Below are 18,309 nucleotides of genomic sequence, written 5' to 3'. Positions count from 1 at the left end.
TTATTTGCCAAAACTCATATTCCTCAATTCATCACCCTGAACATTTTTCCAGCTAGAAACCCCAGTAGACTTCATCAGACTTTAGAGATGGGGTTTGCCTCCTTACACACAGGCCTCCATTATCTCTCATACATCCAAGTTTCCTCAGCTCTTATCACTAATAACTCATCTTTCCCCACCCCCACCAGCTTAGAGAAGACTTCCAAGTTGGGAGAACTGTTTGGACATACTCAGAACTGGAGGACAAACTGGATTTATACTTCCTCTTATCAAGAAAAGTAGGATCTAATCCCCCATAATAAAAGGCACCTGAGACAGCTGAGATGCATCCTTTATATATATGTAATCCCTTATATATAGTAAGTGGGCACAGCCCTCAGCCAGAGAACATAGGCACTTTATAGAATGTGTTGAGTCTAGGTCATAAGTATCATAAAAGATGCTAGTATCCTAGATTGAGAAATTACTTTAAAAAGTTTGCTTATAGATTTTAATTTACTTTTCTTTCCATAAAAAATAAAAAGGGTAATCCACTTCAGTGTATAGAGCCACTTACAAATAGTTTAGCAAACAAGTACCAAATAGCCATCAACGAAATGTCTTCATAACTAAAAGATCTGCTGGTAAGGGTGCACTTCTGAACATTGGAACTAAATCAGTCACCCCAACAGCCACAGAATGGGAACAGTTCCATATAGTTTATTGTCCCTCCCTCTCCCTGTTTAGGGTCAGGAAGCTCCAAACCACTAGAGGGCTTATTACAAATAATCTAGGGCTCAGACACCTAGATTAATTGCATGAATCTTATATTCCGTCCTTGGTGTCATAAACCCAAACTGCATCATATTGAGGACTGACTGGCAGTTATCTTTTGTTTCTATACATGCTCCCTGTATCAGCAGCAGTCACTGCTAAAAGAAGCAGGCAATTTCTTGGTTACTTAGATAAAGGAGACATTTGGGCCAAGAAGCAGCCAAAATCTTAGATATCCCAGTCTCTTGTTTGACCCTTTTTCTTGCCACATAAAAGCATGCCAAGGAGGCAGCCTGGATCTAATCTTGACTGCAACCCAGGGTTTTGTGGCTTAGTAAGGTACTCAAACCTCTCAACTTCACTTTTGCCATTTTGTAAAACAAGGCCGGCATCCAACTTCAGAAGGTTATTGTGAGGATTAAAAAATAATGTGTAATTTAGTATCTGGCACCCAATGTAAAAATGAGGTCCTTTCCCTACACAGTATATAACCTTTGGATTCTTAATAATAGTTATGAAAAGGCCACAGAGAAATACCTCCAAAGAATAATAGGCTTAAAGTTGCTCCAGCCCTTTTAACATTTTTTCAACCCTGGACCCAGGAAAAACATGATTTTGGAAATAGGTCTAAAGAGCTCTTGAGAATTTCTATCCTTAAGGATACAGAATAAAGGACAAATTGAACTGGATATCTTAGTCTTAATAGCAGTCTTAGGGACTATGAAATGGGGGGCAGGGGAGGACCCAAACACTCCCATCCACCCTGACTACCTAGCTCCTTCCATCTATGTTTCAAGCTAACAGAATGCCGAGTCTTCATCTTAAAAAGTGCAGTAAATTTTTACATAAAATGTGACGAAATAATGTGCAATTACTTTATGCGAAACCATCAACAGGAACTGTACAACTGGTCAGGTGAGCTTCAGAGCTGCATTACTTCACCAGGATCATCTTTGCTTATTTCCAGCGGGGTCTGAAGGGGAAAAAGTACATCAGGTGGGTCTTGTTTAGTGTTTGCTAGGTGTGAGGCTAAGGTAATTGCCCTCCTTGCCAAGGCAGGCAGGGATAGCTGTGTCTAATTCTGTCACTTAATGCCTCCAATCCCAGTTGCCAGAGGGGCTTAGCAGGTTGGGAGATGACAAGAGGCAGAGAAAGGACAAATCCAAGGTCCAACACAAGAGAGGAAAGAGACATCTGCCACTAGAACTATTTTACAGGCCAGTATTTACTTGATGAGGGAGAGTTAAGTGTGGGTTGCTGGTGTGCTTTGCTTTAAGAAATGGTATTGAAGGCTGAGCATACAAAATGTCCCATGAACACAAGACGAGGTAACCCATGTCACACAGCTTTGAGCAATCTTTACCTCTACACCTTCAGTTTATTTGAAAGAAACTGAAGAACTTAAAAAGAATAGACTCTTAGGAAAATAGATATAAAAATCACATGAAAGAGGAAACTCTCCCAACTCTAAGTAGACAGTATATAATAACAGAAGTAAGAAAGCAATAAAACATTTTTAATAAAGAAACGTATTTGTTTCTAAAGTTACTAGAGTTAGATTTTGATGCTTAGTTCATTTATCTGGAGGAAAACATTTCAAAGTAGGAACAGAGAACAAAGCTGAAGGCACACTTACCCCTCCTGCGGGATACTTATATCCCTTCCACATTGTTCCTGCAATGAGAACCATCCATAAGACGACAATCATTGCGGGTTTCTTGCTCAGCTGGTGATGCGTTCAGGTGGAAATGGGTGGTCTGGAAGGTGTTTTCTATTCTATGAGTCCTGGGAACTGGGCCGTCTTCATTCAAGACCAGATGGTGGATGGCCCAGCATGACAGCTCCTGGCTGAGGAGCTTTGTGGTCTAGTCTGACCTGAAATGGCTCATCATGGCCATTTGGAGGGGCAGAACTCAGATATCAATTGTGACATCAGCTCTTGTGACCTTGGGGACCAGTCAGAGTGAGTAGCTATGAAATGGTTGGCTAGGATGGCAGGTGTGCTGGGCCTAAAGAAGGGCCCTGATCTGTGGTGACTACATGGTTGGGGTTTAATTGGCATCATTCTTTATTAATACATCACCTGTCAAAATTTTGACTATTGGCTGTATGCAATCAGATGCAAAACACATTCCCAGGTAAAACACAAAACAAAACAAAACATATCCTAGATTAATTGGGAGGATTAACTGGCTAGGTATGCTATGAGCAATCACTATATAAACTACTGTTAGGTTATTCAAAGAAAAATCCTGCATTTTGCAAAAGAGCACAGTTACACCTTCATCATGGAAGGTAAGCCGCCTCATAACTTCCCTGAGAAAATAAGGAAGATGGACTGTTATGCTCATTCCATAGCTGGAGAAACGGAGGCACAGAATAGTTTCAGTGGATTGGTCAGAATCACAGTGCAGCAATGGCTCAGCTAAACATGTGCCCAGTGCCTCCATCCACAACCTCACCCCTCCACTGGTCTGTGTTGTACCAACATTCAGAAATTCTAGGGTAGATGGAGAAGAAAAAGAGCAACCATCATGCTTTGCTCTCAGTGTACCTGGGGCTGGGATTTGATTCCCCTGCCTTCCAGAGTAGCTTCCCAGAAAAACCTGCTCCTGTAATTGGTATATGACTAAGACTCTTAGAGTTAAGTTTCTTTAACTATGGGAACATACGTCTTTGAAAAAACAGGTTTGAATGAAATGGGATGGGATGTGAGAAACCCAGCAGATGGTTTGCTAAAAAGATACTGCTATTAATGGTTGCTGTAGGCAGAGTGGTCTAGTGGAATAAGCGTAAGAGGCTATTAAGTACAGAGATCTATGGTTGCATCCCAGCTTCACAAACAAGTTGGCCTGTGTGGCCTTGGCTAAACAGTTGAGGTCATTACCACCAGTAAATCTTTGACTGGTTCATTATTTTGTTTAGTTGTTAAGTTAGTGTTTACAAAATGCTAATTGTCGAGCTTTGCATTAAATTCTTTACATGAATTCCCAAATGGAATCCTCACAAAAACAGTAAAATACTGAGATATCTCCATTGTTATACAGATGAAGAAACTGAACTTCAGAGAGATTAAACTTTTCCCAGGTCACATAGCTAAGTTGCAAAGTTAGAATTTAAACTCAAATTCACATTAACTTCAGTTTCAGGATCTGCCAAAAATGGTGTTAGAGATGTTGGTCCAATTTACTGTAGAGTTTGTGAGGAGAAAATAAGTTAATGGGAATGAATAGTCTTTGAAAAGAATACCTATGAAGTGTGGCTATTAAATCTTTGAACCTTGGCCTGCTGCCCTTGGCAGTTTTCCCCAAATTCTCTTTCCCTACCACCTACCTCCAATCATTTCTCCTTCTATAGTTTGTTATATTTTCCAGAGGAAAATAAACTCTTCACTGAGATTTCGGGGTGCTATCAAATTCTCTGGAAAGGGAGGAATCCAGCCCAATAAACTTGACCACCACTCACAGCTGCAGATCTTCATCCAAAGCCAGGCTTCTCCGTCGTGCCTTGCTTTCCTGAACAAACCACCTCTCCTTCCACCTCAGAGTTGCAGGCTGAGTCAGAAAGAAATTTAAAGGCAGACATAGCTCTACTCGTTGGTCCAGTAGGTAACTGCCTCTGTATGTGACTGGAAGGGCTGCTGAAATGTCCTACCCAAAGCCCACTTTCCCTTTCCTACTAGCAACCACTAGTTTACTTGGCCTAAAATTCAGAAGTCAGGTATTATCTCCAGCAGACCCCTTATAAATTCCATGCTTTGAAATAAGTGACATTATGTACCTGAGAGTGGGAGGTACTTAAAGATGTCCCAATGGGGTGAGAAGTAGCCTAGGAAACTACCTTTGTTCCCATCACACCCTGACCTCTAATTAGTGGTGAGACCTCAACTATCTTTCCCATTTAGTCAGAAACCCCAGCTGGGAGGATCAGCCAGAGCCAAGACTGACTGATTACCAGGGATTTACAGGCAAGGTCATTACTTACCATGAACTCTGGAAATGTGCCCATGTAACATGCAAGTCCAACAAAAAGCATCCAGCCAAGCACAATCATGATAAAACAATTTCTAAGACACAATTACACAGTGACTCTTCACCAAGATCTTGGCAAAGAATTATGCTCATGAACCCCTCAGTCGGTAGAGATCTCACATGTCGGTTCCAGTCCTTAGCTCCAAGGGATCCACAACTTCCTAGCAGAGAAGTTGGAGTCTAGGAAGGCATTGTGACATCATTGGTTGCATGGCCCATACAACATGTCGGATCATGTCACTCTGTTCAAAACCCTCCAGTGACTTCCTCTTTCAGGAAAAAAAAAAAAAAATGCCTAATGAAGAAAAAAGCAGCCCCTTGACATTGGAACTGGTCTGACCCTGTTAGGTCTCAGTATTATTAGCTGACCTGGCACTCACAGTGAGGCTATGTTATCTATTGGATATAATAATCCAACAGAACACCAAAATCAGACTTGGTCACTCAGACCATGACAGAATGAGACAAAACAAGCCCATTTCACAATTCTGTGGAAGGAGATAAAAACAAGGTCACTGTACAAACCACAAAATATCAAACATCCTCTTCTCTCTACTGAGTGACTGCTGCTTCTTTACCAATTACAGCTTTATCCCTGCTCTAGTCTGCCCATCTTATATTTATTGAGATACCAAATTGTACAATTGTCCCTGCTTTCTGACAGCACCCATCCAAAGTGAAGCTCTGCTTCCTTAAATCCTCCCCCAAATCACCCAAAGCCCAATCCTAAATAGGTTCTTTCCAACACTCTTACTGAGATGTCTCAGTGGTTCTCTACAGTATCTGCTCCTTCACAGCAAAGAGCAATCAACCCAATTTGTTTAAATGTGGGGGTATTCCTGCTGGTCTCTGGCCTCTGGCTAGAGGGCACTGACAAATCAGAGTCATAATTGTCTACAAAGCCCCGACAGTGGTCCTCAGACTTTATCACCCAAGCTTCTTAAAACAGATTGCTCCACCCCAACCCGAGAGTTTGATTCTGTAAGTCTGAGGTGGGGGTTTTAGAATCTGTATTTCTAACAAGTTCCAGGTGATGCTGAGGCTGCACGTCTGGGGACCACACTGCCTTAAAACACCTGTGGCTCCCTTTTATTTCAAATTTACCCTATTTCTGCATCCTCATTTCTTTATTCTACTCCAGCTACACTGGTCTCCTTGCTGTCTTGACCCTCCCCTTACTCATGTCTGTATTAGGATTTTGCTTTGAATGCCCTCTCCAAAAAAAATTGCTTACTCTCTCACTTCTCAAGACCTACCCTAATTTCCTCACCCTGCCTTTTAAAAATGTATTCCCATATCATTTAATCACCTTCTAACATGCAGTCTAATTTACTTGTTATTATATTTATTGTTTTGCTCTCCTACTAATAAAAGAATGACGGCCTTAGGACAGCTTACATTTTTGTTTATTTTGTTCACTTCTGTATTCTCAGATCTCGAAAAATGTCAAACAAATAGTCAATGCTCAACAAAAGTTTGCTGAATGAAATGCTCCTTCCAGCCTTTCACTTTCTTCTCCAGTCACAGTATTCCCGCCTTTGGCTCTTCCTATTAATGCAATCGCCCTCCTGCTAGCCTAGACTCTTGACGGTTAAATTATCCAGCTCCTGCGAGTTTTTAGGACCAACAGGCTTAGGCCAGGAATACAAAGCAGGTAAGTAATTCACAAGTCAAGTAGGCCAAACAAAGCCAGCACATGCATTTATCTCTTAGCTTTCCTTCTCCAGATTACCTCCACCAACCTACCTCCTCTCGTTTTCAAACTTTTTCTCACCTGACTTTTTCCTCTCTCCACCACTAAGGTTATGGTAACCCCTCTCCCGATGCTGCACCACCCTCGCGAGACAGTCCCATGACTCAGTTCTATGGCATTGCTCCTCTTGACTCTGTTTTCCCTTTCTAGCTCCCTGAAATTTTGCTTTCGAAATTTCATTACCTCTTTCTTCCTAAATTCAACTACAATATTCGGTCTTGATCTTTTTTGCTACGCTGTTGAATTTAACACAACCTTCTAGAAACTCTCTTCCAGAACAGCGCGAGCTGCTTCCACTTCCTTTACTGCATCTCCTCGGGTCTTTCCTATGTCTCTCTTCACAGGTGTCCCCAGTTTCAAGCTGAGTTGTGGTTCCCTCGGCGATAACGCGCTTCTGATGGCGCTCAGGGTTCAAGCTGGAGAGGTGATTTGGCTCTCTGCGAAGCCGCAGCTGAGCCCGGGGCGTGGAATGCAGGTTGACTTTAGAGTCCGCGAAAGGGCGGGGCCTTAGACAGTCCGGGAAGTTTGGTCCTCGGCGGCCGCCGTCCAAGACCGGGTGCCACAGAAGGTGTAAGCGGCTAGGGTCGTAGACCCTGGCTTGGGGACCTGGTTGGAGATGGAGTTCGACTGCGAGGGTCTGAGACGGCTACTTGGCAAGGTGCGGGCAACCCGCTGGGCCGGGTATGGGGCTCCGGGGACTCGGGAGCGTTTCTAGCCCAAGCCGGGCTGCCTCCTTGCCGTGGTCCACGGTTGCTCATGGTGCTGGGAACCGAGGCAGGCTGGCCCGAGGTAGGTGTGGCCCTGGGCAGACCGCCCGCGGGCCTCTCCAGCTCGCGAGGCCGGGGCTCTGGCTCCGCCCGGAACTCCGAGGTCCCCCCTAATCTCCACTCGGTCTGAGACCTTTTCTTGGTCTCAAATAGCTCCCAACACTCGCCTGTCCCATTAACTCACGCCCTTTTCTCTTGGCTGAAATGTCCTGTCCTATTTTTTTTCTGGCCTTGCAATGCTCAGGCTTTGTAAGGGTCAATTCAGACGGCGCTCCCTGGTAGATAGACTCACTCCTTTCTCTCTACTTGCTTTCAGCAATATCGATTATCACATCGTGGAGTATTTATTTACAAACATTATTCATGCCTTTGAACTCCGACTCCCAAGTGAATGAAAGACCTGAGTAGATTTAGGAATGAAGCAGGGTTTGAAGGCCCAGAGGAGATTCTCTTAATTTGAAAGGTTGAGTGGAGAGTTGACCCAAAAGTCTGACCTACATTTCTGGGGTTTGACTAGCGCCAGTTTCCGGGTTAGTCCAGTTTCTCTGATTCCTCACCAGTATATTGTCTGAGGCAACCCACCTTTTCAACAGTTTTTAGTTAAGTGATTCTTAATGTTTCTTAAGACTTCCCCATGTGGAAAGCATACTTTTATGCCATTTTATTGGATTTGCCTGAGTCTCCCTGTTGGGGCAGTTTGCACACCTGTGTGGGATTTTGAAGCCTTATGATTGAAATTGTTTATATATAATCGATTCGAATGATTTTATCTACTGCGGCAGGTGTAGATCTTCTAGAAGGAAGTATCAGGCTTAGGATAACACTGTTTCTATCTCTTCAGACAACATGAAATTAAAAGAAGCTCTATCAAGTATTTTAACGAGGGGAGCACGATTTATTATTGTCCAGTAGGAAGAATTGTTAAAGTTGGTGGTAGAAAAAAACTTAATAATTTTGGTGGAACTGGGGTGATGGAAAAAGAGAAAAGAGATGTAGTGATTTTCTCAAGGGTGGGAGTGACGAGTGGAGGAATTTTTTTTCTCATTGATACATAACATAGAGTCTGGCACATAGGTGCTCAATATTTATTGGATATGTAAATTTGGGAAACCAGTTAGAAAACAAGTCAGCCCTGCTAATATTTATGAATTTTTATGGCCCTCACACTAGGCAAATGATATAATAATTTAATATCTAGAAATAATTTTAATGCTGAACATTCTGTAAAGTGAACAATACATTAACATCAAACAATAGTATGGAGAAAGTGAATTTTTTATTCAACACATGACAAATATTCCAACGTAAATGAGTATTCCGACTTCATGGATATGAAGAAGCCAGCTCTCCAAATTGATCTATAGTGTCAGTGCAATTCCAATGAAAATTCTAATAGGTTATTTTGAGAACTTTTCAAACTGATTCTAAAATCCATTAGGAAGGGCTGAAGGCCAGGAATAATCTTGACATTCTTACAGAAGAAAAGTAGATGTGGAGACTTGCACTACCAGATGTCAAGGCTAGTAATTAAGATTTAGTGTGATATTGGTATAGGATAGATAAATTAACCAGTGGAACAGACTAAAAAGCTTAAAATCATACACATTTGGAAATGCAGTATGAAACGAGATGAAACCTGTATAATTTTATTAACCAATGTCACCCCAATAATTTTATTTTTTTTTAAAAAAAAGACACTACAGCTAAGCACGGCAAGGAAACTACAGGGACAAAGATTATCCATATGGGAAAAGAATGAAAGTGGATTCCTGCTTCTTATCAAACTTAAATATTCTTTGTGGATTAAAGAGCTAAATGTAAAAGACAAAGTTTAAAATGTAAAGAGATGAATGGGGGTGAATCCTATTGGATTCAGAGTATGCAAACATTTTTTAAAATACGTAAAATAGAGACTGATAATTTTGATTGCATTCAAATTAAGAACTTCTGGATATCGAAGGACAGCACAAAGAGGGTGAAGAGTCAAAATGCAATCTTTTAAAAGCATTTTGTAACATGTAACTGACAAAGTATTGACATCTAGAATATGTAAATCAACATACCTACAAATCAGTATTAAAACCAACAGAAAATGGACAAAAGACATGAACAGTCAATATTTTTTTTAAAAAAAGAAGAAACAGGGAAATGAATGTTCAATCCATTAGTAACCATGGAAAAGCAAATTAAGGCCATGATAAAACACCATTTTCCCTCACTAGACTGACAAGATAATTTCAAATGATTTGGAGGATGTGAATGAACTGGAATTTTAAACACTGCTAACAGTTAAATGGTTATTTAACCATTTTTGGAAACAATTTGGCCTTATTTTATCGATTTGATTATATGTGTTTTATGTCCCTTCTACATCTTGGTAGATAGATATCAGAATTCAGAATATATAAAGCAAGAGACATTTGCAGAATTGTTTATGATTAAGAATTGGAAACAACCTAAATATGAACTGACAAAGCTAGGATAATTTATTGTATATTTACACACAAAACACTATGTAATAGTGAAAATGAATGAGCTACAATATGCAACAATACAAGTGAATTTTAGAACAAACACTATATTGAGTGAAAAAAAAATCACGTTATATAAGAAATTATATTTTGATAAAACCAAGAAACAAAACTAAGCAAAAATTAAACAATAAACAATGTATTGTTTAGGGATACACATGTATCTGATAAAACTTTGGCGGGCAAAAGCAAAGGAATGTGAGTACACAATTCAAGGGAGGCAGTTGAATGAGCAAAAGAAGGGGTACTCAGATGTAATGGTATCGGGAGCCATTAGCCATATGTGGCTATTAATCAAGATTAGATAAAATTAAAAATCGAGTTTCTTAGTCACAGCACCCACATTTCAAGTGTCAGTAGTCACCTGTGGTTTGTGGCCGTTGTGTTGGACAGCACACATATAGACCCTTTTCCATCATGATAGAAAGTTTCGTTAGATAGCATCGTTCTAGGTTACATGTGGGTAGTTTGGTGCATGAGTGTTTATTCTTCAAAATGTGTGTATATGTAAACGTGTATACTATTTAGTTTGTATTAAATATTAAGTTTAGAGAAATTCTCTGTGGTTTCCTAATGTTTCCCACTCACTTGACCTTGGACAGGTAAATTAACATAGATTTGCTCACTCATAAAATATAAGATTGAACCTGACCTGGGAGATTCCTTCCTGCTAAAAATTTATTTATGAAATGATGCCACAAAATATTCCTCAATGCCCTACATTTGAGCAGTGTTGTACAAGAATATCTTGATGTTGAGAAATATCAGTCTACTAACATACTGTAGTATACCAGATAAAGTTAAAATTTTAGTAACATCAATTTTTCAGTCTTACTGATTTTTATGACAGTATAATTGCTTTAGTTTTAGAATTTCATGTTCTCTTTAGTGCTGTGCCTTCACTCTTTAAGCACATTGCATTATCTGAGGCACATTTCCTTAGAGAATGTTATGCAGAGTTCTCCTAGGTGGTATAAGAGCAGTAATGGAATATGTGTCTTAATATTACACTGAGAAGATATTCTGTTTCATGTATAGTAAAAATGATGTAAATTTTTTGAGGGGACAGATAAAATACGTCTCTCTCTTTCTTTAGGTGTCAAAAAGGCAAATCATATTTTGACTGGTTGTGGTGACTTGGGTTTTCAATCCCTAAGGAAGAGTGCTTTTCCCCTCTTAGGACAAACTTTTGTAGCAATTTGCAATTAAATTAATTCTGATATATATCTCAGTAGCCATTAATAATCACGTTCTCACAGGATGTTAAGAATGTAGAATACAGCTTATACTATTAAGTAGAAAACAAAGCAAAAATTGTTTTTGTTCACAATAAATATATATTGCAGGTGACAACAATGCAGCCTTTTGTACATTTGTGTAGTGTTTGGAGTTGGGATGACTTTATTCACTTTTGTTTACCTAGAATCAGGGACAGTGAATCTGAGGCTAATTTCACCCTGCTGTAGTTAATACTGATCAGTTCTTAGTTTTGATGCTTAGTCCTATGGATCACAGTTGCTTTCTACATCTGCTCATATAAATCTGCCTCTCTGCTAACTCACCTCCAATCAGCTTGCATTTATTGAATGCATACCCTGTGCTAACTGCTGTAGGGAGAAAACAGAGGTGACTAAGAGATAATTCCTGCCCTTGAGTTGTTCATAATCATAGGCCGTTTCTTCTGCCATATTCTTTCCCATCTTAAAGTGACCTTATAGGAAGAGAAGTATCTTCCCTCTATTTTTTGTAGCATTCTAGACTTTGAATTGTAGACAGCTCTTTCTCAAGGCCTTTCTGTAACTTAGATATACTTTATATTGATTCATTGTTCCCTATCTGTAGTTCGTATACATATTTAATATCTTACTTTTATGTATGTTAATCATGAGATCCTTATACACCCCTATTGAAGTTGATAGGCAGTAGAGCTATCTCCCTCTCACAGATAAAAAAAAAACCTTAAGGCTCAGAGAGAGGAAACAGGTTCTATTAGCAGTCATTCCCCATTTTCTCCCAATTTTCTCCCCCAGCCCTAGGCACCCAACTAATCTACTTTCTGTTTCTGTGGATTTGCCTTTTCTGGGTATTTCATAGACAAATCATACAATATGTGTCTGGTTCCTTTCACCTTAGCATAATGTTTTCAAGTTTCAGCCATTCATGTTGTATGTATCTGTTTATTTTTATGACTGAATATACCATTTTATCGATATATCACATTTTATCCATTCATCGGTTGATAGACATTTGCATTGTTTTCACTTTTTTGGCTGTTATGAATAATGCTGCTATTAACAGTTGTGCACAAGATTTTGTGTGGGCATGTGTTTTCATATTTCTTGGGTATGTACCTAAGAGTGGAATGGCTGCGTTGAATGGAAACTCTGTTTAATCTTTTCAATAACTAGCAGACTATTTTTTCCAAAACAGCTGCACCATTTTACTATCAGCAGTGGCGTACGTATATGAGGGTTCTGATTTTTCCACATCTTATTCATATATATATATATATAGAGAGAGAGAGAGAGAGAGAGAGCGCGCGCGCCTGTCTTTTGATTATAGTATGAATCCTCCAACTTTGTTCTTTTCAAGATTGTTTTGGCTGTTCTGGGTCCCTTGAATTTTCATATAAATTTAAGATCAGTTTGTAAATTTTTACAAACAAACAAGAAAAGCTAGCTTTAATTTTGATAAGGATCACCAATTATCAAATCTGTAGGGGAGTATTGCCATCTTAACAATAGTAAGTCTTCTGATCTAGCAACAAGGAATGTCTTTCTATTTATTTACATCTACTTTAATTTCTTGCAGCATGTTCTGTAGTTTTTATCCACTACAGTCCTCTGCTGTACCAGCTGAGCTGTTAAAGGCCCCACTTGTTTTGTAGTTTTTAGAGTCAAAGTTTTGAATCTTGTTATATTTATTCCTAAGTACTATATTCTTTTCGATGCTATCGTAAATGCAATTCTTTTCTCAAGTTCATTTTCAGAATGGTAATAGTCTCTTAACATACTTTTCCTTTTATTTAATCCTCGGCACAAGTCTAGAAGGTGGGTATTATTTCTCTCTGCAAATGAGAAAATAAGTTCAAAGAAATTAAATGATTTACCTACACGGTAACCAAGGTAATATTTCTGGGAGCACATCCGGATGAATGAGGAGACAGTTCACTCAACCTGGCTGCAAACACTGGCATGTTTTCTGTTCTCCCTTTGAAACTCAAGATGCATTACCAGGAGGATTGGGAGGGAAATTCACGGTGTCTCAAGTCAATGGATGAGGTGTTCAGGAATAAGAGTTGGATCTTGAACAGTTTTTAAGTGGTGATATATCCTGCCCTACTTCTTAAGCTTTGAGGAGGTATTTGGAGGCAATTTGATAAAGATGCAGGTCCTTATCTGGCTTCCCTACTTAACTTGCTGTCTAACTTGGCAAGTTATTTTGATTCTCTAGCTTTCCTTTTCATCTTCTGTAAAATAGAGCTGTTATAAGCCCTACCTACTTCACAAGGTTGTTATTAAAATGCTTAAATCAAATACTATTCATGTTTGTAAAACTCAGAGCCCAGGGCCTTAGGCACATACTAAATGTTCAATTAAACATTCATTGTAGTTGTTCTGTTGCCTATAGATTTATTCTTATTACATACTCATTTTTCTCTTTGCAGTACAAGTTCAGGGATCTAACTGTGGAAGAACTAAAGAATGTAAATATGTTTTTCCCACATTTCAGATATTCCATGGACACCTATGGTAAGAATCATATTCTCTAGTTTTTGCTACATTATGTAAATTATTGTTTATTCCTAGACAGCTACAAAGTTATAATTTCTCTTCTCTCCTTTACCCCCTAATTTTGCACTGCACTTTGTGACCTGTGGTTTCTGAGGAAATTTAAGTTAAAACAATTTATATTCTGTTATTTTTTTATTGCTGCCATAACAAATTAGCACAAACTTAGTGGCTTAAAACAACATGAATTTGCAGTGTTACAGTTCTGTAGGCCAGAAGTTCAACACAGGTTAGAAGTTTTGGCTAAAACCAAGGTGTTGGCAGATCTTAGTTCCTTTCTGGAGGCTCTGGGAGATAATCTGTTTCCTAGTCTTTTTCAGTTTCTAAGGTCACCCACATTCTTTGGCCTGAGGTCTCCTTCCTCTGTCTTCAAAGCTAGCATTGTTGCATCTCTCATACCATCCTTATGTAGTCATATCTCCCTCTGACCACAGCTAGAGAAGGTTTTCTGCTTTTAAGGACCAACGTGATTAAATTAGGCCCACTCCAGTAATGCAGGATAATTTCTCGATCTCAGGGTCCTTATTTGTATCTCAAAAGTCTCTTTAAGTACAAGTTCCAAGGATTAGGAGATTGGATATCTTTGGAGGCCATTATTCTGCCAATCACATGTATGGTTGATTCTAAATTATTAATAGCAAAGTTTTAGTTATCCTGTTCACTTAATAGAGGGTTTGCCTACTTAAGAAAGACTTTACTATTTTTCGAAAAATTCTGACTATAACCCACACTTGGAACTATATTTTTTATTATGATCCCATATACACATAACTAAAATACTGTGGATCCTCTGGCATGTTCTCTTCTTTCTCATTCCATTTAAAACAAATGCTGGTTGAGACTAATTTCACGCATTAGTCAAAACACAGATTTGAAAAATTTCTTTATTCTACATGGTTATGTTTTGTATTTGAATTAGTTCGAGTTAAGAAAATATATCTAATTTGGATTTACATCTTAGAAATTTTAAGGAGTTACTGAAGTATTTCTTAAGAATAACTAATTTTATATGTGGAAGAAATGAGTAGTTCTGGACTGCGACTGGATTCTTTTGATTGGCACATAGCTGTTGGGTGCTGCATAAATGTGTGAGATGGGAGTTATAACATCTACTATTTATCGAATGCTAGATATGCTTCCAACTTACCTAAGTTCTATGACATTTTTTTTTTTTTACAACCAAAGCTGTGAGGTATTATCATCTTAATTTTTCAGATAAGGAAACCAAGGTTCAGAGACTTTAAATAAATTGCTCAAGATTACACACCTAGTTAGGGATGGAATTAGAGTTTGTACCCATGTCTGCTTTGCGCTGTGCTTGAATACTGCTTTTACAAGGTCTTCATCGTTCTGATTCATTATATCAGTTCATTCTTATTCTCATTCCCCCTATCTAGAGAAAGTGAGCTATGGTGCCATTAGACCATCAAGCTTAGGATTTGTATTGTCAATATATATTTTTGTATTAAAGACAATGATAGTCATGCAATATAATCACTTCTATTTTGACTTTTTAAATAATTTGATCGGACAATAAATATTTATACCTATAGTTTCTCTACCACATTTCTAAGGTATTCCGTGTCCATGAATAACAGTCTCTATTCCACATTTCTTTCCATTTTAATTTTTTCCTTGGAGTGATCCCCTCACCCCTTGTTACCTTTCACTCATATAGTTCAAGGGAAACATTTGTACTTATACACACTCTTAGCCTTGAGTTTTATGTCAGCCTGGTTTCCTCTTTCCCCTTTCTATTAGGTCGTGAAGTCTATGTGGAGTTTTTTCTTCCTGCCTAAATAATATAGCTACTGAGGTACTAAAAGGATGACATTCCAAGGCAGTATGTTAGTTCGAAGCCAGAGGTAGTGCTTTTTGTATTCAGTTCCGAGATTAGGGCATTAGTTCTCCACCAGTGTGTCCCAGTTCTTGATGGGTAAGTTGACATTTCAAGGATATGAGGGTTGAAAAAAGTTGAGAATAATGGAGTTAGAGAAACCAAGGAAGATAATTATCGATATTTCTAAAAGGTCACTTTAAAAAGCAAAGCTAACATTTTTTTCTGATTACAAAAGTTATAATCTAATTTCTGAATGTGGTTATAACTGATCTGCTACATGTGACGATTATTTAAAAATGTCCTCACATTTCATACTCCTAACTTCTCATTAAGGGTTTTCATATTATCTCATTCGATCCTTATGACAACTTTATAATGCAGTCTTATTATCTTTAATTTATAAAAGATGAACCTGAAGGTCAAAAAGATTAAAGTAACCAAAAGTCACATGCCTCTTAAGTGGGGAAAGTGGGCCTGGAACTTGGGGTTTCAGTATCAAAGTCGTTTGTTCTTTCAACTATCTTCTCTGCTTTCTAAGAAAACAACATCTAGTAATTTTCCATTTTCAACATTTTTACTGATTCCTAGATGATGGTATTTAGAAATCGTGTGTGTGTCTGTATGTGCATGTGTGTGTGTGGTGGCCGTTGAGTCGTCTCTGATTCCTGGCGACCTGACTTTAATACAGTTCTTCCTACTTCTGATTGTACATTTGGGGCTTTTTTTTTTTTTTTCTCTTCCAGTTTTCAAAGATAGTTCCCAGAAAGACCTACTGAATTTCACTGGTACAATTCCTGTGATGTATCAGGGTAAGTGCGGAAGCTGAAAAATTGTGGGAATTTTCTAAAATAACAGTTTAATAAGAACTTATATTTGTTTAATGCCATAACATTCTCAAAATGTCTCGACATGTATATGATCTATACAGAGCCTTATCGAATCTAGTAGATCGCTGTCCCAGTCAAGGAAGGCCTAGATTAATATCGACAAATGTCAATTCAGTAAATATTTATTAAGTATCAACTATGTGCGCACTTCTCTGCTAGGCGCTAGGGCACAGAGGAGAGCGAGACAGACATAGAGCAGCTATCTCTGCATTCCATGGAGAGTTATCTCTGCATTCCAGAGCAGGCTGCATTACATCCGTGTTTTGTTCCTCTCCCTTTCCCTCTACGTGATGTAGCATTAATCTCATTCTATAGGTAAAACTGAGTCTAAGCTTGGCGATTTACCTAAGACCACACATCCAGTTTCAGGCTAGACCTTCAAGCTCCCAATAAGAAAATTTTAAAACACAGGGGTCATTAAAGCTCAAAGAAAGCAACACATTTTCAGTGACCTGACAGGTCACCGAAATAGGTAAGTGTTTGCCCAAAAAGAAAAAAAAAAATCACTGACTTTCCTATACATAACTCTTCCTATTTGTCTAGACCTACTTCCTCCAGTGTTCAACAGGACTAACCTTGCAAATAGGTATCAGGGGAGATTGCTTACAGAGCAATTTGTAAGCGTTGGTTACACTATATTTCTCTGAAGTGGTGCCTGAAATTCCACCATTAAAATTTCATTACTCTTCTAAAATGCAAATAATCTCAGGAGGGATAACATCCAAAATCACTAATATACATTGCTGTGCTTACAGAAAAGGCTCAGTAAATATTTGTTAAACGATTGCATTAGTTTGATTACTGACGGAAGGGCTTAGGAAAAATGAACTTACTGGGCATTTCAAAGAGGAGGTGCACTGAAAAAGTGCTGAAGTAGATCTGGAAACCAAATGGGGAGAGAACAGTGGAGTTCACTGTCTCTTACAAACAAACGGTTGGGCACTATGTGATGAGAATACATTGCCCAAAAGACATCAAGAAGATATATTTTGGGGACTTTTTTCAAAGTAGGTACTTCATTATAGTAGTTTCCAAACTGTTACAAACCCTCCTTAATTTCTTCCCTCTGCCATGATGACTTTATTCTGCCTCTGTTTATATCCCACCATGACACCTCCTTTGACACAGGAAATGCATAGGAATTTAGTTTGGTTTTTGCACATAGGGTTGTGGTTGGAGGTAAAAGTAGGTAGCTGTGGACTCTGCAGAAATTGCAGTGAGGTAGACAGAACAGACATGGAGTTGATTTTTTATTTTCCTTTTGTGCTCCTCCTCTGCCACGCTCTCACATTGTTTTCTGCCTGCCTGGAGAACTTTAACCCAATTTGTTCCCCGTTACTTGTGTTCTGCATTTATTATGGTCAGATGTTAGAAAAAGAATTCTTACCTACCCCAAGTACTGACTGATTTCATAAGTCTTACCCACCCCAATAATTTCAAGGGTACTTGCATATTAACAGAGGAACTTATAAATTTAAATCAGGGGCCCCAACCCCGGGGCCACAGAAGGGTATGGGCCACACAGCAGGAGGTGAGCAAGCTGGTGAGCGAGTGAAGCTTCATCTGTATTTGCAGCTGATCCCCAGCGCTGGCATCACCTCATCAGCCCCACCTCAGATCATCAGGCAGTAGAATCTCATAGGAGCACCGGTTCCTCAGGCCAAAAAGATTGGGGACCGCTGATGTAAATGAATCATTGCTTAATAGCAATTCAATTTCTAGGACAGAGTGGGGAGGTAACAGGAGGGCATAAAAGTTACATTAATGCCATTGGTAAGATGCCCCTCATGGGCACTCCGCTTCTCCTAGGGCCATGGAGTTATGTCGTTGATTTTTATGCTGGTTCTTTCAAGGTACTAATGGTGTCTGCAATACCTTTTTATTGAGAGTACACTTTTTTCCTTTGCTTTGACTAGAATTATATCAACTCAGTGTGATGCACACTAGTTATTTTCC

At 38.9% G+C, this 18,309-nt stretch overlaps 2 protein-coding genes across 3 annotated transcripts in view; one reads left to right on the top strand and one right to left on the bottom strand.

Annotated features, from left to right (window-relative positions):
- Positions 1-27: 27 nt before the first annotated feature.
- SPTY2D1OS (SPTY2D1 opposite strand) lies at positions 28-6,949 on the bottom strand. Its single transcript, XM_036221671.1, is given in 3 exon segments — positions 28-1,726; positions 4,219-4,307; positions 4,738-6,949. Coding segments are annotated over 3 exon segments (255 nt in total). The 5' UTR covers positions 4,807-6,949; the 3' UTR covers positions 28-1,629.
- A 102-nt stretch (positions 6,950-7,051) lies between these two features.
- The window catches only part of UEVLD (UEV and lactate/malate dehyrogenase domains), a 40,602-nt gene continuing 29,344 nt past the window's right edge, over positions 7,052-18,309 (top strand). Inside the window, exons 1-3 of one of the 2 annotated variants that reach the window (XM_016134331.2) lie at positions 7,052-7,195; positions 13,503-13,587; positions 16,210-16,275. In XM_016134331.2, the coding sequence (XP_015989817.2) occupies positions 7,154-7,195; positions 13,503-13,587; positions 16,210-16,275 (193 nt within the window). In that variant the 5' untranslated portion in view covers positions 7,052-7,153. Of the gene's footprint in view, positions 7,327-13,502; positions 13,588-16,209; positions 16,276-18,309 lie in introns of both variants that reach the window. The other variant, XM_016134332.2, reaches the window with a different exon arrangement.

The sequence above is a fragment of the Rousettus aegyptiacus genome, unplaced genomic scaffold (assembly GCF_014176215.1).
Source record: "Rousettus aegyptiacus isolate mRouAeg1 unplaced genomic scaffold, mRouAeg1.p scaffold_m13_p_5, whole genome shotgun sequence".
Classification (NCBI taxonomy): domain Eukaryota; kingdom Metazoa; phylum Chordata; class Mammalia; order Chiroptera; family Pteropodidae; genus Rousettus; species Rousettus aegyptiacus.
This window is presented reverse-complemented; position numbering and strand designations above follow the sequence as displayed.